General features: G+C 39.7%; 1 protein-coding gene across 2 annotated transcripts in view; it reads right to left on the reverse strand.

Annotated features, from left to right (window-relative positions):
- Positions 1-820: 820 nt before the first annotated feature.
- FGD5 (FYVE, RhoGEF and PH domain containing 5) overlaps positions 821-13,727 on the reverse strand; it is a 118,096-nt gene continuing 105,189 nt past the window's right edge. For both annotated transcript variants that reach the window (XM_087744645.1, XM_087744643.1), the window contains exons 15-21: positions 12,044-12,143; positions 9,721-9,858; positions 8,568-8,670; positions 6,739-6,869; positions 5,501-5,629; positions 3,632-3,780; positions 821-2,872 (exon numbers count right to left, since the gene is read on the reverse strand). In XM_087744645.1, the coding sequence (XP_087600771.1) occupies positions 2,836-2,872; positions 3,632-3,780; positions 5,501-5,629; positions 6,739-6,869; positions 8,568-8,670; positions 9,721-9,858; positions 12,044-12,143 (787 nt within the window). In that variant the 3' untranslated portion in view covers positions 821-2,835. The remainder of the gene's footprint in view (positions 2,873-3,631; positions 3,781-5,500; positions 5,630-6,738; positions 6,870-8,567; positions 8,671-9,720; positions 9,859-12,043; positions 12,144-13,727) is intronic.

Here is a 13,727-nt window from a genome sequence, read left to right on the forward strand (position 1 = left end):
TTGTCATGTCTGAATACTCTCCAACTCTGAGTGACTTGTACTTTGATTTGGAAAAATAATTCAATAACTCTTTAAAAACGAGATTTTAACTAGGCATATACTGTAAGATAGATCTAAATATTAGTTGCAGATAATGGCTAATAATTTTAATGCTTTTCAATAAGGAGTAAAATAAGCAGAAAAACACTGAAACAACAAATGAGATCAGCTTGCATCTGAGCTATTGACTGAGTAGCTAGTACATTGTGACTTATTACTGATTTTTTCTTGAAACATTTGTGAAGGTGTGGAACAAAATCTTTGTTTTGAAGGAGTAATACTAGCTACAAGTTAGGAAGAAAGAGCTGTTTGTAATCAAATGGCATATAGTAAACTGAGTATTTATATACCTCTAAGATGTTAAAATTTTCTAAAATTACTGGGTTAACTCTGAAATGAAGATAATTTCTGTCTCTGGTGCTTAGCTTTGCTCAGACTAGATTAACAGTTGGACTGACATTGTGAGGACATTTTCTCTTTTTTTTTCTCTTTCTTTGTGCTGTATTGAGACCATTTATATCTGTAACTGAAGTAGAATTGACTGGTAGGTGAGTTTTACAGGAGCTAAATGCAGTGTGGACTGAAACACTTCATCATAGCAATTAGGTCTAAATCCTGTTTCTACCAGAAGGCCTCCATCACCATCTTCTGATTTGATGCTCTTCCTTAGTTTGTCAGAGAATTGGTTAATAGGTAAGTGTCCGTTAACAGTAACTGGAACTGCAAAGCTCAAATTAAAGAAGGTAAAAATAATATAAAGGAAAAGCCTGTAGAACTGCAGTTATGTTTTGATCTTTTATTTTTCCACGTTACTTAAAACAATGTTTAATAGCACTGTATCTTATTTTTTACAACAAAATATTTTCATGTATTCATTTTCTGCTTATAACTGAAAACTTCATACAACAGTCACTAAAAATCAGCACCTAAATCTTCATAATACTGTTGTTCTGTAGTGCAGTTTTGTTTTGTTTGGGACCATGGTTAGAGATCTTACTCTGTATTCAACATTCTCTTATTTTTTTGTCAGTGCAAAATGTTTTTAAGGGGGAGATAAACATTTACAGTGTATTGGTAGCAAGGCCATGATTCTAACATGAAACAAAGAGTTAACATTGGTGTTCATCCATTAACTAAAGACTCAGATGTATCAAAAAAACCCAGAACAACTATATTTTTATTTAGTGGTAGGTGTGTATTTGTTTTTTAAGCTTGTTTTTCCAGGTGATAAATTGAACTGCCTTTATCATTTGGATATATATTATAGGCCTTTAAAATACCAACAATTCTAAACAGTTTGCTAGGGTCAAAAATTCAGATATCCATAAAGCTTCTTGAAGAAAGGGAAAAATGAAAGTAATAAAAATCACCCCCCCATATTTTAATGTAAGTAAATTCTTGAACATGGTATTTTTATACAAAGCTATATTTTAATCATAAATGCCATTCTATTCCTCAGTCAAATATTATGACAAATATAGGGCACAAAAACATTTTATTGCAATGATTAGAACACCACTTCTCAACCTTCTTTATTAAAAAAACAACAAAACACTAAAAACAAAAAAACAACCCCAAAACAAAAAAACCCAAACCCCCAAACTCCAGGGATCTATATCCTCAGCTGGTGTAAAGCAGCACAGCATCTTTAAAGTCATGCAGACACTTGGCTGGTGAGAATCCAGCCCTGGAGATGTAGTGCACAACAGCAGTCTGATGTAAGATACATTTAGCCACAGGAGTTCCAAAGCACTCCAGCAGGGCAGGTTCAGACAAGTGCATTTCAGCCCACCAGCATATTTCAAATGGTGTGCTGGTTAAATGGATTAAACTTTTGATGACATTTTTCATAACAAGAACAGCAGAAACAACAGGAGCTTTGAAAATAAAGATAGACTACTTAAATAGATGATAAAAATCTTAACACTACTAGGTAGACTAGTGTTAAATAAAAACTGTCTGTAGGTTTATAATAAATTAAAAATAACCTTTGGGTTTGAGTCTGATGCGGTATTTAGGGAGAAGTGAAGTTATTCAACGTCTGGATTTGTAGAGCTACTGGAGTGCATTTCAAAGTACTGCAGTGGTATGAAATGAAACCCTTTAAAATAAATTATACAGTGATTGGTGTAAAAGTATAAATTGATAGTAAGTAATTATCCTGGATCATAGCCAGTGAAGTGTTGGTAGACCAGGTAAATTGAATGTGGTGTTCGTTCATTTTCTGTGGAATCAATTTAGCATACGCGGGACATAATTTCATGCTGGCACTTTGTTAATGGATGAGTAATAAATCAGGCCACAGAACTCCTTAGAAACATGAAAAAATGAAGCTGTAGTTCAATAAAAATAATAAAGTGCTTTAAATGAGCATTTGTTGTTTACTACATTGTTTCTCATTTCATGGTAGACATCAAAACCAACCCAATGAAATATGATAGTGCTCTAGAGTAAGTAAAACTGAGCCTGTTACTTACTGTATACAGTATTTCCAGGTATTTTCTTGTCTTGACGTTAGACTTAGTTTACTGTGGGATCAGAGAAGAAGCTTAGAGTACGGGTTGAACTTGCACAGACATAAAGATCACCATAAATATTCTCTATTTTAAAGTTTCCATTTGCAAAAACGTGGATGTAAGAAGAAGGAAGCAGAAAGAGCAATTTGGAAACAGTTCATATCCAGTGTATGTAGCCAGTTTGCCTGAAATACACTGTTCAGTTTTGTAAGACAGAAGAGGGTTGCTGGGAATGTGTAGAAATCTGAGAATTTATTCCAAGTCCATTGAGTGATAGCTGCTATAATATGGATGCTTCTTCCATGGCTTCAATCCACCTAAAAAGGGCAGGAAAGAAAAAGTGGTACATATAAAATTCTATGCATTTTAAGAACATATGTATTTTAAGAAAAATAAGTATTTTAAGAATGTAAAGCCTGAAGAGGACTGTATTTCCTATCCCAGCTCTAATAAGGAACTATAGTTTTGTGAGTAAAGCAGAGAACTGGGTACTACAACTCTTGCATTCTAGTACAACCTTTACCAGTAATTTATTGTAAAATCTCAAAGATAGTACAAGTGCTGTCTTAGAATAGGAAGGATGAGACCACTGAAGTATTTTTAAAGCAACAAAACCTCCCATAAACACTCATTTCCTTCCCTGTGTGTCTTGAGGTGCTGGCATTTTTATTACTAATTTCATGACTATTTTCTTATGTGGAAGCAGTAGCATTAGAATGGGAAATCTAAACAATTATTTGTTGATGAGGAAACTGAGAGATGGATAAATAGAACACATAAATCAGAGAAGTTTCTGTACAGTAATCACATTTGACAGACTTCTAGGCATGACTTTTGAGACTCAGCCTCCTCTTTACCTATACAAGGGAGCAAATTCTCCTTCCTGAAGGAACTGAAAAGCACCAGGTAGATTTTTAATGTCACCCAGGCCAGTCACATGCAATTGGGCTTAATCAACACTCTGAAAGCTCACTGTTTCCTCTGTTATGAAGACATTCTGAAGTGAAGGAGAGGGAAAAGCCCTACATAAGCTTTTGGACCTGCACACTGGCTAGTGTGGAAGTCTACCCCCATACCTCTGTGCTGAATTGTTATCCTCTGCTCGGAAGCTATAAAAGAGAGTCTGCTTGTGGTAGAGATGGAAAACTGTGTCCGTACTTCCTTCCTCCTTTTCTGGGGCAATGGTGAAACCCAACAAAGGCAAACTTTCTGTGGCAACTTTGTCCTGAAAGCAAACAAGAAATGAACCAAAATTTAGAGAGAAGGCTTGTAATGATTTGAGGGCTCTTTCTGAAAACCAAATAATGATATAACCCCTCTCTGACAGGGCTGCAAAAGCAGTGGTGTGAATCTTCTGCTGGATTGGTGGCTCTTACCTAAACATGAGCAGTGCCTGTGTACTGCACGTTTCTCTCATCTTAGTCCTGAACTCAAACACTCTAAAAGTCCAGTTCTTCATGATCATCCACATGGCCATGAAGGTCAAATTAGCCATTACTTTAATGGCTATCTTTGACTTAATGGTCCAGGAGGCAAACTAGAGGTTACTGAGAGTATGGGACAGTACAGCAGCAGTTCTGAAAGCCTGAGACCCACTGCCAGTTATGTTCCTTTCAACCATTTTTATTTGCTGCGTGCAAGTAGTCATCTTTTTGGTACCTTGTCATTTCCTTTCATAGCACTAGCAACTTTTTTAGAAATCTGCACTGTCTCAGACAGCACACTTGCTTTCCAAAATGCTGCTCTGAAATTTCTGAGCTGGTAATGCTATTAATTGTTAATTTACTCCCAAGAAACATGGATGAATTTTGCTTGCCAGACACTGCTTTGTACAAGTTAAAGGAAACAATAAGCCTTAATCAAATTGCAGTTTAGCTGTTACTGATAGCTGCAGTTTTGGTCACTGTATTTAGGTAATATTTTCTACATGTGTATGTTGCCTTTGCCTCTGCTTTTAGAAGCTAAATTGCAAACTGGGAATGCAAAGTGTAATTAGATATCTATTGCTTTTTCCCTATTGTTGAACCAAAAATGATCACTTTTAAGGTTAGCAGAGGTAAGGTAAATGTATTGGATACAGAATTTAATGCTAATGGTCTGAATTGCTGGCCAAATCATGAACTCTCTTGTGCCTCAATCTCTTCACCTGTTTAAAGGGGATAATGTTGCTTCATGCAACCATCACAGTGGTGATGAAAGTTTAAATAATTGACGTTTGCAATGTGTTCTGAAGGCTTAAAGTACCAAATATTGCTATTACTATGGTTCTTGCATTCTGTGTCCTTTGTTCAGCAAAATGAATTTTTATGCTTCTGCTTATGAAATCTGCCAGTTATAACCAAACTTTGTATCACACTTACTTCAAGTTTATTTGTATCGCAACTATTCACAAAGGAGAAGAAATTAAAATAAGGGACTAGGAAGAGACAAAATGCATAAAAATTATCTAGTTGATACCCAACCTCCTTGGCTGTAAGGAGGAGCTTACAGGCCAATACACAAGGCAGCATTCTCACCTCTGCAAACTGCCTCTTCTGTTTCCCTGTTGGTACGTGTAGGACAAATGTGTCCTATTTATACTTGCAAAACTACAAGTTTCTCCTCCCCACCATAAATGGATCATAGCATCATCAATCTACAAAATATGTGACAGTTACCAAGTGCACCAGAGAATGCCTAAGGACCTTGAAGTCTTTAGGTGTAAATATGTAGACTAACGTTCATAGTGGTTGACGGTATATAATAGCATGAATAGCAAGAAGTCAAAGAATGAAGGGCAGTTTGTGAAGAGGGTTGCTGAGGACTCAGTCTGTTAGGACCAGGTCTCAGAAGGCAGGTAGTTGTGAGAACTGCCATTTATATGTATCACATTCATTTGTGGCGCCTGTAGGGAGTAAAGAAGGGAACTCAGACAGGAAACTATTTCAAGTCAGATTGCACAGTACCTCGTTTGCTATGTAGGTGTAGAGGACTTTCCCTTTGATAACAAACCAGCGTTTCTTCCAGTGTCTTTTGCCTCTCTTACATCTGCTGAGGTAACCACTGATGGTAGCTCCCTCTCCTGAGGCTGCCACCTGGAGCAGGGTAGGAGAAATCAGGATTTGTAACAGCAAAGGCTTCTCCCCTCCTGATCATGCATGTTTGCATCACACCAGACAACAAGGTCTATGTCCATGAAACCATAAGTATGCCATTAAAATATCAAGACAGAAAAAATATAAGCACTTAGATCTAAGTGCTTAATGTTCTTAAAGATCCAGATTTTGAATAGATGGAACTATACACACACACACACTATGCAGTATGGGTTATTAGTTACAATAGTAAACTGCAGTAGTATTGGATTTAGAAACAAAGGGCAGAGATTGGAAACCAGCTTTTGTAGCACTGACACAAGAGAAGACTGAGCAGTAATATAGCAGTGTTTTGCAGCAGAGCAGAAATGTTCCAGGACCTGGATAAAGCAAGTTAGAAAAAGTTATGGAGCAATGCTATTGTGAGACAGTTTATATTAACAAACATGTGCTGCCTCCTTGTGGATAGAAAGGCAATGCTTTTTTCCTAATGGGGCTGAAATTTTGCCTGCTGGTTCTGAAATTGGTGGGAATTTTATTTGTTTATGTTGGTGGGATCAAGATTTTAACCATTTGATTTGAAATAGTTTGGTTTGAGCTGGAGGGAAAGTGCCTGATTAAACATGTATGCTCCTGAACTGATTGCCAAGGACTAGAGTCTATTCCCTAAGTAAGTGGTATTTTATTTCTCTTGAAATCAAAATAAGATTTCAGAAGTAAGAGTCTTGTCAAAAAAGGTAACTGGTCAACAGTATATCATGCTCTGTTGATACTTGTCATTGTCTGTGATCTGCCTTGTTGTACTACCTGGTACCTTGAAGTCATCTTAGTTTTCTAAAGACTTCACAGGCTGATGAGCAAATTAAAGTACACTGCTCTAATTCAGTTTCTCAGTGGGCTCAAGAAGCTTCTGTGGTATCTTCAGAGCTCAGAGTATTTTGTATTTTAAACACTATTATGAAAAACAGAAAAAAATAATTGCATGATGAAAGTAGACCAGGGCATGGGCTGAGCCCACTGCACACAGAATAAATTATAAACATAGCTGCTAAAGTATGAGCACACAGTTCTTTGCAATTCCTTGCCTTTCTCAGGCAGCTTTGTCCTACCTCCATAAGAGCTGAAGGGATCTTCTTCTGTTTCTTAAAAGATGAATAATGAATGTTGTGGAAGACAGAGGAGAAGGCACTGCTTGAACACCTGGATGAAGTTGGAGGGAAGCTCACACTTAGTGGCCGCTCTGCAAGATTAAGAAAATTCAGAAAGGGAAGGGGGAAATGGATGAATTGGTACATATCAGACTACGGGTAAGAGACACACAATACACTAATGCAAATGACTAAGGAAAATGCAATGCCTCCTCCATAGCCGGTTTTTATTTTAGCTTTTCTTTCAAATCACCCCTTTAAGTCTGATTAGATGGGTGGATTTCATAGCACCCTAGGTTAATGGTAATAACCTACAGCTACTTCAAAGAAGCCTGCAAGAAAGCTGACAAAGCACAAAACATAGTTTGTTTTCTTCTAATTTAAAATCAGCATTAAGCAAATGGCTTTTCCATCTATCCCCTCTATGTTCTGTAACACCTTTGCAAGATAGATTCACTAATGGGACATTCTTTCTGTATGAACCATTCTCTTTGAGTTCTGCATGGGAGTTATTCTGTCTCTGTCAATCTTCATTAACCCCAGTTGTCTGAGTTCATATCTTCGTGATCTCACTTCTGGCAACACACATTGTCTGGAAGCTCTTAGTAAAGCACAGCATTGTTTTAGCACAAATGTGAGTTATCACTTCTTGGACATGCAGTGGCTTGGGGATACTTTTTTGGCTGTTGTGGCGGCATCTGTTCATTGTTTGCTTGGCTAGTGTGAATTTCTTTAATCAGGATGGAAAAACTAAACTTCATCTGTCCCCACCTTTTTATCCTTGACAGTATAATGTGCCTACTTTTAGAGCTTGTCTACATGAATAGTTGTGCAAGAACATTATTTTCTGTTGATTCTCTGTTCATATATATGTAACCCCTGCTTTTATCTTTGATTTGGATGTGTATTTAAATCAGAAAAGGGACTTATATAGTAGGGCAATAATTCAGAGTTCTACTTAGGCAGCAGGCTCTTCTGCTTTGAATTCATGCCTTCATCTGTAACCACATTAACTCGCCATGTAGAAAAGCTCTTAGTGACTCTGCACTTTACCTCAGCATTTGTTGTTGTAAAAGCTACAACATGGATGAGGATAGTGAGGAACTTACTGTAAAGCCATTGTTTCACTTCAATGGATAATTCATTAGAAATGACAGGGAAGAGCTATTATCTATAATTACATCACAGAATAGAATAGTTCAGTTGGAAGGGACCTACAACAATCATCTAAGTTAAAGCATGTTATTAAGGGCATTGTCCAAATGCCTCTTACACACTGCCAGGCTTGGGGCATTGACCACCTTTCTAGAAAGCCTGTTCCAGTGTTTGACCATCTTCTGGGTAAAGAAATGTTTCCTAATGTCAAGTCGGAACCTCCTCTGACGAAGCTTTGAACCATTCCCACGTGTCCTGTCACTGGATCCCAGGGAGAAGAGATCAATACCTCCCTCTCTGCTTCCCCTCCTCAGGAAGCTGCAGGGAGCAATGAGGTCACCCCTCAGCCTCCTTTTCTCCAAACTACACAAACCCCATGTCCTCAGCCGCTCCTCAGAGGACATAGTTTTTATCATTTTTCTGGTTTATCAAAAGGCCAGGAGAGCCCTCAGAGAACCTGGCTTGCTAAAACAGTTTTAGCTGCTATACAGCCTGGCACTCCTGGGACCTCAATACATATGCCTCGTGCTTGAAATGAGAAATCCTCTTTAACATGGTAGGCAGATCCTAAAGGCTCCCCATTATACAGGCAGGAAATGGGCTTGTCAGTTTTGCCAAGAATGAAGGAACCTTACCTCTTTTCTTAAGTTCCACATAGCAGCTATCACAGACTTTGGCTGCTTGATCTTTGAGGTACTTCATAGGGTACTTGTTTCTTGAACAATTTCGGCATACAATCTGTTCCAGCAAGGAGAGATGCCCGTAAATATAACTTAAATTTATATACATGCACATACAAAGCAAATCTTCTGAGCTGGCTGGGAGAGGAAGATGGATAGCGGACCAGATATGACTCTCTCCTAAAACTGTAGCAGTCAGGGCAAGTCTACTGGCTGAAATGTGATTGCTGTAGATTTACACTGTTGTAAGCCAAGCAGAATTGATCACTGTATTTGGTTGCACACCATTGCTGTGCCCAAGTCCCCAGGAATTTATACTTCAGTATTACTTTTGTTTTCATAGCTTTGTTAGTAACATTGTTTTCTTGAGCAAGCCTGCATGTTCCCACTATCCCTGGGTACACACTGATCTTCTCTGTGGAATTAGAAAAAAGATTAAGTAAATGCTTTTTTGTACTAGCAAAAATTACTGGTAGCTTGATAAAAAAAAATCACTGAGGCTAAAAGACAGCCATGGTTTAAAACAGGACTGCAGGTTTATGTGTATAAACAAATATCTAGAGTCAGTGATAAAGGGACAAAACCAAGAAAGCTTATAGATCCCCTTGGCTTCAGGGTAAGAGGCAGCAGCTCTTCAATGGAGCACAGAGGAAACTTTCCCTTTGGTCACTGACCAAACCATGCTCTGCTGCTGAGTGTCTTCACTTTTCTTGGAAGATGATTTTACCAGCTGTTATTAGGGACAGGACATGGACTAGATGTGCTACTGCTCTGGTCTAGAGCAGAGCCTATATTTTTGGTGTATTGCTTCATTGTCTCTAGAGCTAGCTGTATATCAGATATAATGGCTGGACTCAGCAACAATTACCCTGTAAGCCTTCAACTACTAGCCTTTGGGAATTAATTTGACCCTCAGGGGAAGGTTACTGTTGTTCCTACTAGAGTCATTAGAAACCTAATTACCTAATTTATCAAAGCACTAACAGGTTCTGTGAGAAGTCAAATTCTGGTCTTGATGTTGCTACAAGTTTGCAAAAGTTACAGCAGTGGCAGCCAGTGTCCTAGAGGTGTGAATAAAGCCTCCCTGAGAACCTTGTACAGCTCTTACCTTCCCACAGGCATGGCAATGATGTCGCCTCAAAGTGAGGGTAAAGTCACAGCCACAGTTCATGCACATCATGACATGGGACACAGGTACCAAAGTAGGAGGCCTCTCACCCAAGGGTATTCCAAGCCTTTCCCTTAGCTTAAAATCAAACAAGAACAAATGAAGAAGCATCCATGCTTCCAAAGTACGCTCAGTCAGCCCCCCTCCATCACATACAATTCTCGTCTCATTTCAGCCTACCTTCACCTGCTAAGATCCCCAAATTTTCTAATTCCTAATGCACATTGTAAGTGAGATACAGCTGCTTCAGCACTGAAAGACTGTGGCCAATCAGTACGTGGTGCTGTTAAAGCCAGAATCACAACAGGTAAAAATCCATGTAGATTTATTGTTGGTCAGGCACTGACACTCTTCTGCATCAGGGAAGGATCTGATTCATTGCATATGCAAATTGCAGGTAAGGACATGAGTTAAAGCCATCTTTTTATTAACAGCTTTTGAAATAATATCCGTAAAAAGCTCTATAGCTTTCAGTCAAAAAGGGCCTGAGCTCTTTATGTCATTATACCTTGGGACACTTCTATGATCGGAGAAGCGAGAGTACAGAAAACAGTAAAACCAAAGATTAATGTACCCCCACACAATCCAAATCTGATCCATGTTTTCCATGGCTGATCTGAATATATGTAAGCAGCTTTAGAAAATGTATTCACTGTTCCCATTTCTTGGAACACACCACGTTGCAGTGTTGTACAGGTGCCTTTGCTTCAAGCCCAGGGAGCCATGGTCAATGTGGAACTGAACCCAATCTAATAAGCTCTGCTGAGAAGCTGTGTTACTTCAGGTTCAGCACCAAAGTACTATGGGTACCCCACTGTCAGTTCACAGCAGCTTAGTGTTTGGCACAAGTAGTGCAAGCTCTTGTGCCTTTGAAGGACTGTTTGTTAGGACGTTTCCTATAAGGAAATTAGACTTCTGCAGACAAATAGGATTTAAACACAGAAAAATCAAATTCCTCCAAATTTCTCCTTGCGCGCATTCAGGTTTACATCAGAAGCAGAGCTGCAAAAAAAATTATTTTTTCATTTGCTGAAAAAGGATTTGGTTTAAGTTGCTGTACTAATTTCTAATTTTTTCTTGTTAAATATTTGAACGTAGATTCACTTCAGGCCAGAAGGAAAATCCTGTTTTGTTTTTTGAATTCATCTTTTACTTCCTGAAGTCTTCAAAAATTAAATCACAGAATCACAGATTGGTTGAGGTTGGAAGGGACCTCTGGAGGTCATCTGGTCCAACCTTCCTGCTTAAGCAGCGCCACCTAGAGCCAGCTGCTCAGGACTGTGTCCAGGTGGCTTTGAATATTGCCAAGGATGGAGGCTCCACAGCCTCCGTGGGCAAGCTGTGCCAGTGCTCAGTCACCCTCAGAGTGAAAAAGTGTTTTCTGATGTTCGCGGGGACCTCCCGTGTTTCAGTTTGTGCCCATTGCCTCCAGTCCTGTCACTGGGCACCACTGAGAGGAGCCTGGCTCCATCTTCTTTGTACCCTCCCTTCAGGTATCTATACCCATTGATGAGATCCCCCTGAGCCTTCTCTTCTCCAGGCTGAACAGTCCCAGCTCTCTCAGCCTCTCCTCAACTGTGAGGTGCTCCAGTCCCTTAATCATCCTTGTGGCCTTTTGTTGAACTCTCTCCAGTCTGTCCGTGTCTCTCTTGTACTGAGGAGCCCAGCACTGGGCACAGCACTCCAGGTGTGGCCTTAACAGCACTCTTTTTTCCCCAATTAGTCTTATTTAGTAAAACTGGGGTTCTACATAACCTAAAATAGCATTTTTACTTTTTGTCAGATGCATTCTTTGCCTTCTTAACTGGGAGTAGTACAACTGAAATGAATGAGATGATAATAATATACATCAGTTGTGCTGATACAATTAGAATATTGCTGGTGGGGTTTGCACTGGCAGTGACTATTGTGTGTATGATATTAGTGTAACTACTGGGTAGTTTTGTTTTCTTAAAGTCTATGAAGTTTGTAGCTATTTTTAGTTCATCCAAAATAGTTACCCTTCAGGACAAAATAGTCTTCCTCCAGAAGAACGCCTATTTAAGCAAAGACCACAGAGTATAGGGTGTGATTAACATTTCAGAGGTGTCCCATGAGCTGCAATGAGCTTCATTATTTAAGCTTGGCATTCTGGTTTAAATGAAAATAGTAAGAATGTTTTCCTACTGGGAACTCTGTGTTTTATAACCCTCCTCCTTTCCCCTCTCTTTCTCTCCCTTCCCCCTTCCCCTTTCAAGCATTGCAAGAGTTGGTCTCCTTTTACCTCCACGCTGCTGTGGAAAGTGGAAGTGTTGTGAGCTTTGTAGTCATCTGGGATGTGTCTGCTGATGCAGCTGTACCAGTCATCCCTTTCTGAGCAAGAGCTGTGGAATGAAATACAGCAGAGCAGTCAATGCCATGCACAGCAGGGACTGAAACAAGCTGTTTCTGGATCAGAGGAGAAAAGCTTCACTTTATGAATGTTTGCTTTTCCCCGCTACTGCATTGAACGGGTTCTTTTCCAACAAGGAACAAAATTGACTGTTGGACATACTCAGCAGGATGATTAGTGTAGGTCCATGGCTAGGACTGTGACTGAGAAGGAACTAAATGCCCAGAAAATTTTTTAAAGTAGTCTCTGACTTCACTATAAGCCGCTCAATCCTAAATCACATAGGGCAATATGAAATGTCTCTTTTTGTCATGTCTGCCCTAGCTTTTAGGTACTCTAGGGCATGTAGGGTTGGCATGGGTTGCTCAAAGTAAGCGTGTTTATGCTCATCTCTACAGTGGGATGCTTACATGATCTGCATGTTGGGAAATGCAGAAGTCTGTCACCCACGGTAGAAATGTGAATGTGAATTTTCCTCTAGCTCCATCACAGACAATCTCCAGTCTCCTGGCAAGAGGCCAGGACAGCAATTTGGGAAGGAAGTTCTGCATTCCCTCTAGTTGCAGTTACGCATGGAGGCCAGTAGTTCTCCAGACTGGCCCCTAGATGCCCCCTTTGCACAAGGCAAAACAGTGACCAGTCTGTGCTTCTCTGCCAGTCAGCTATCCCAGAAAAGCAGCAGGGCTCTTAGTGCTTGTTACTTCCCAGATGCATTCGCTCTGTTACAGCCATAAGCTGTCCTGCCTGTGTTAGCTGGTTTTCCTGCTGTGACTTCAAACTGTGCGCTTCCTGTCCAGCTGAAATGGTGCACAGCTCTAGCTGTTCCCAGCATCAGTCACAGGAGGGAATGCAACTCAGTGTGGTCTCCCCTCCCCGAGTCATACCAGCCACTCACATTAAAGCTACCCACTAGACTTTGTTGTAAAAATTAGCAGTGGCATTATTGCCAGCTGCTGTTCAGCTGTGATTTCCTCACACTGTCCTCATGAAGGCCACCAAACAAGACATCTGAGAACAATTTGTCTTTTGTGGCCTTAAAAAAAAAAAAGGCACAAAAAGGGAGGAAATACCAGATTTTATCAATGGTCTCTGACTTAACATCCCTCTGCACCATGAGCATAAGCCCTTGTCTGAAAAACACCAGCCTCTGTAAAATTCAACAAGCCTGGAGCAGAAATGGGAGCAGAAACTCTGAGCCAGTGTATCTACTTGCATATAGGCTAACCTCTGCAAGCCAAGCAGCTATGTTACAGGAGATCATCTCTGGCAAGAGTCGCACTACTAGTCAGTCCTTATTGCTACCAAAAGTCATGTCAAATTACACTTTCTAAGAAACCTGAAGTTGTCTGTATCTTCCAGACAAGTCATGTTTGCAGCCTGCAAAGCACTAGAAGAAGTCCTGGCTTCAACCTTTCTCTTGCTAATTCTTTCTTGGAAATTCTCTTCACTTGAGAATTAAGATATGATTTGAAAAAACAAAGGAAATCATGACCCATATAGTGGTGTAAATTAAAGCCACTTGGGGAAAGACAGATAAGAGGGACCTTCTGGTATTAAAAGCCTGATACCTAACTGG

The sequence above is a fragment of the Nipponia nippon genome, unplaced genomic scaffold (assembly GCF_047370975.1).
Source record: "Nipponia nippon isolate SJK-2023a ecotype South Korea unplaced genomic scaffold, ASM4737097v1 scaffold_9, whole genome shotgun sequence".
Lineage (NCBI taxonomy): Eukaryota > Metazoa > Chordata > Aves > Pelecaniformes > Threskiornithidae > Nipponia > Nipponia nippon.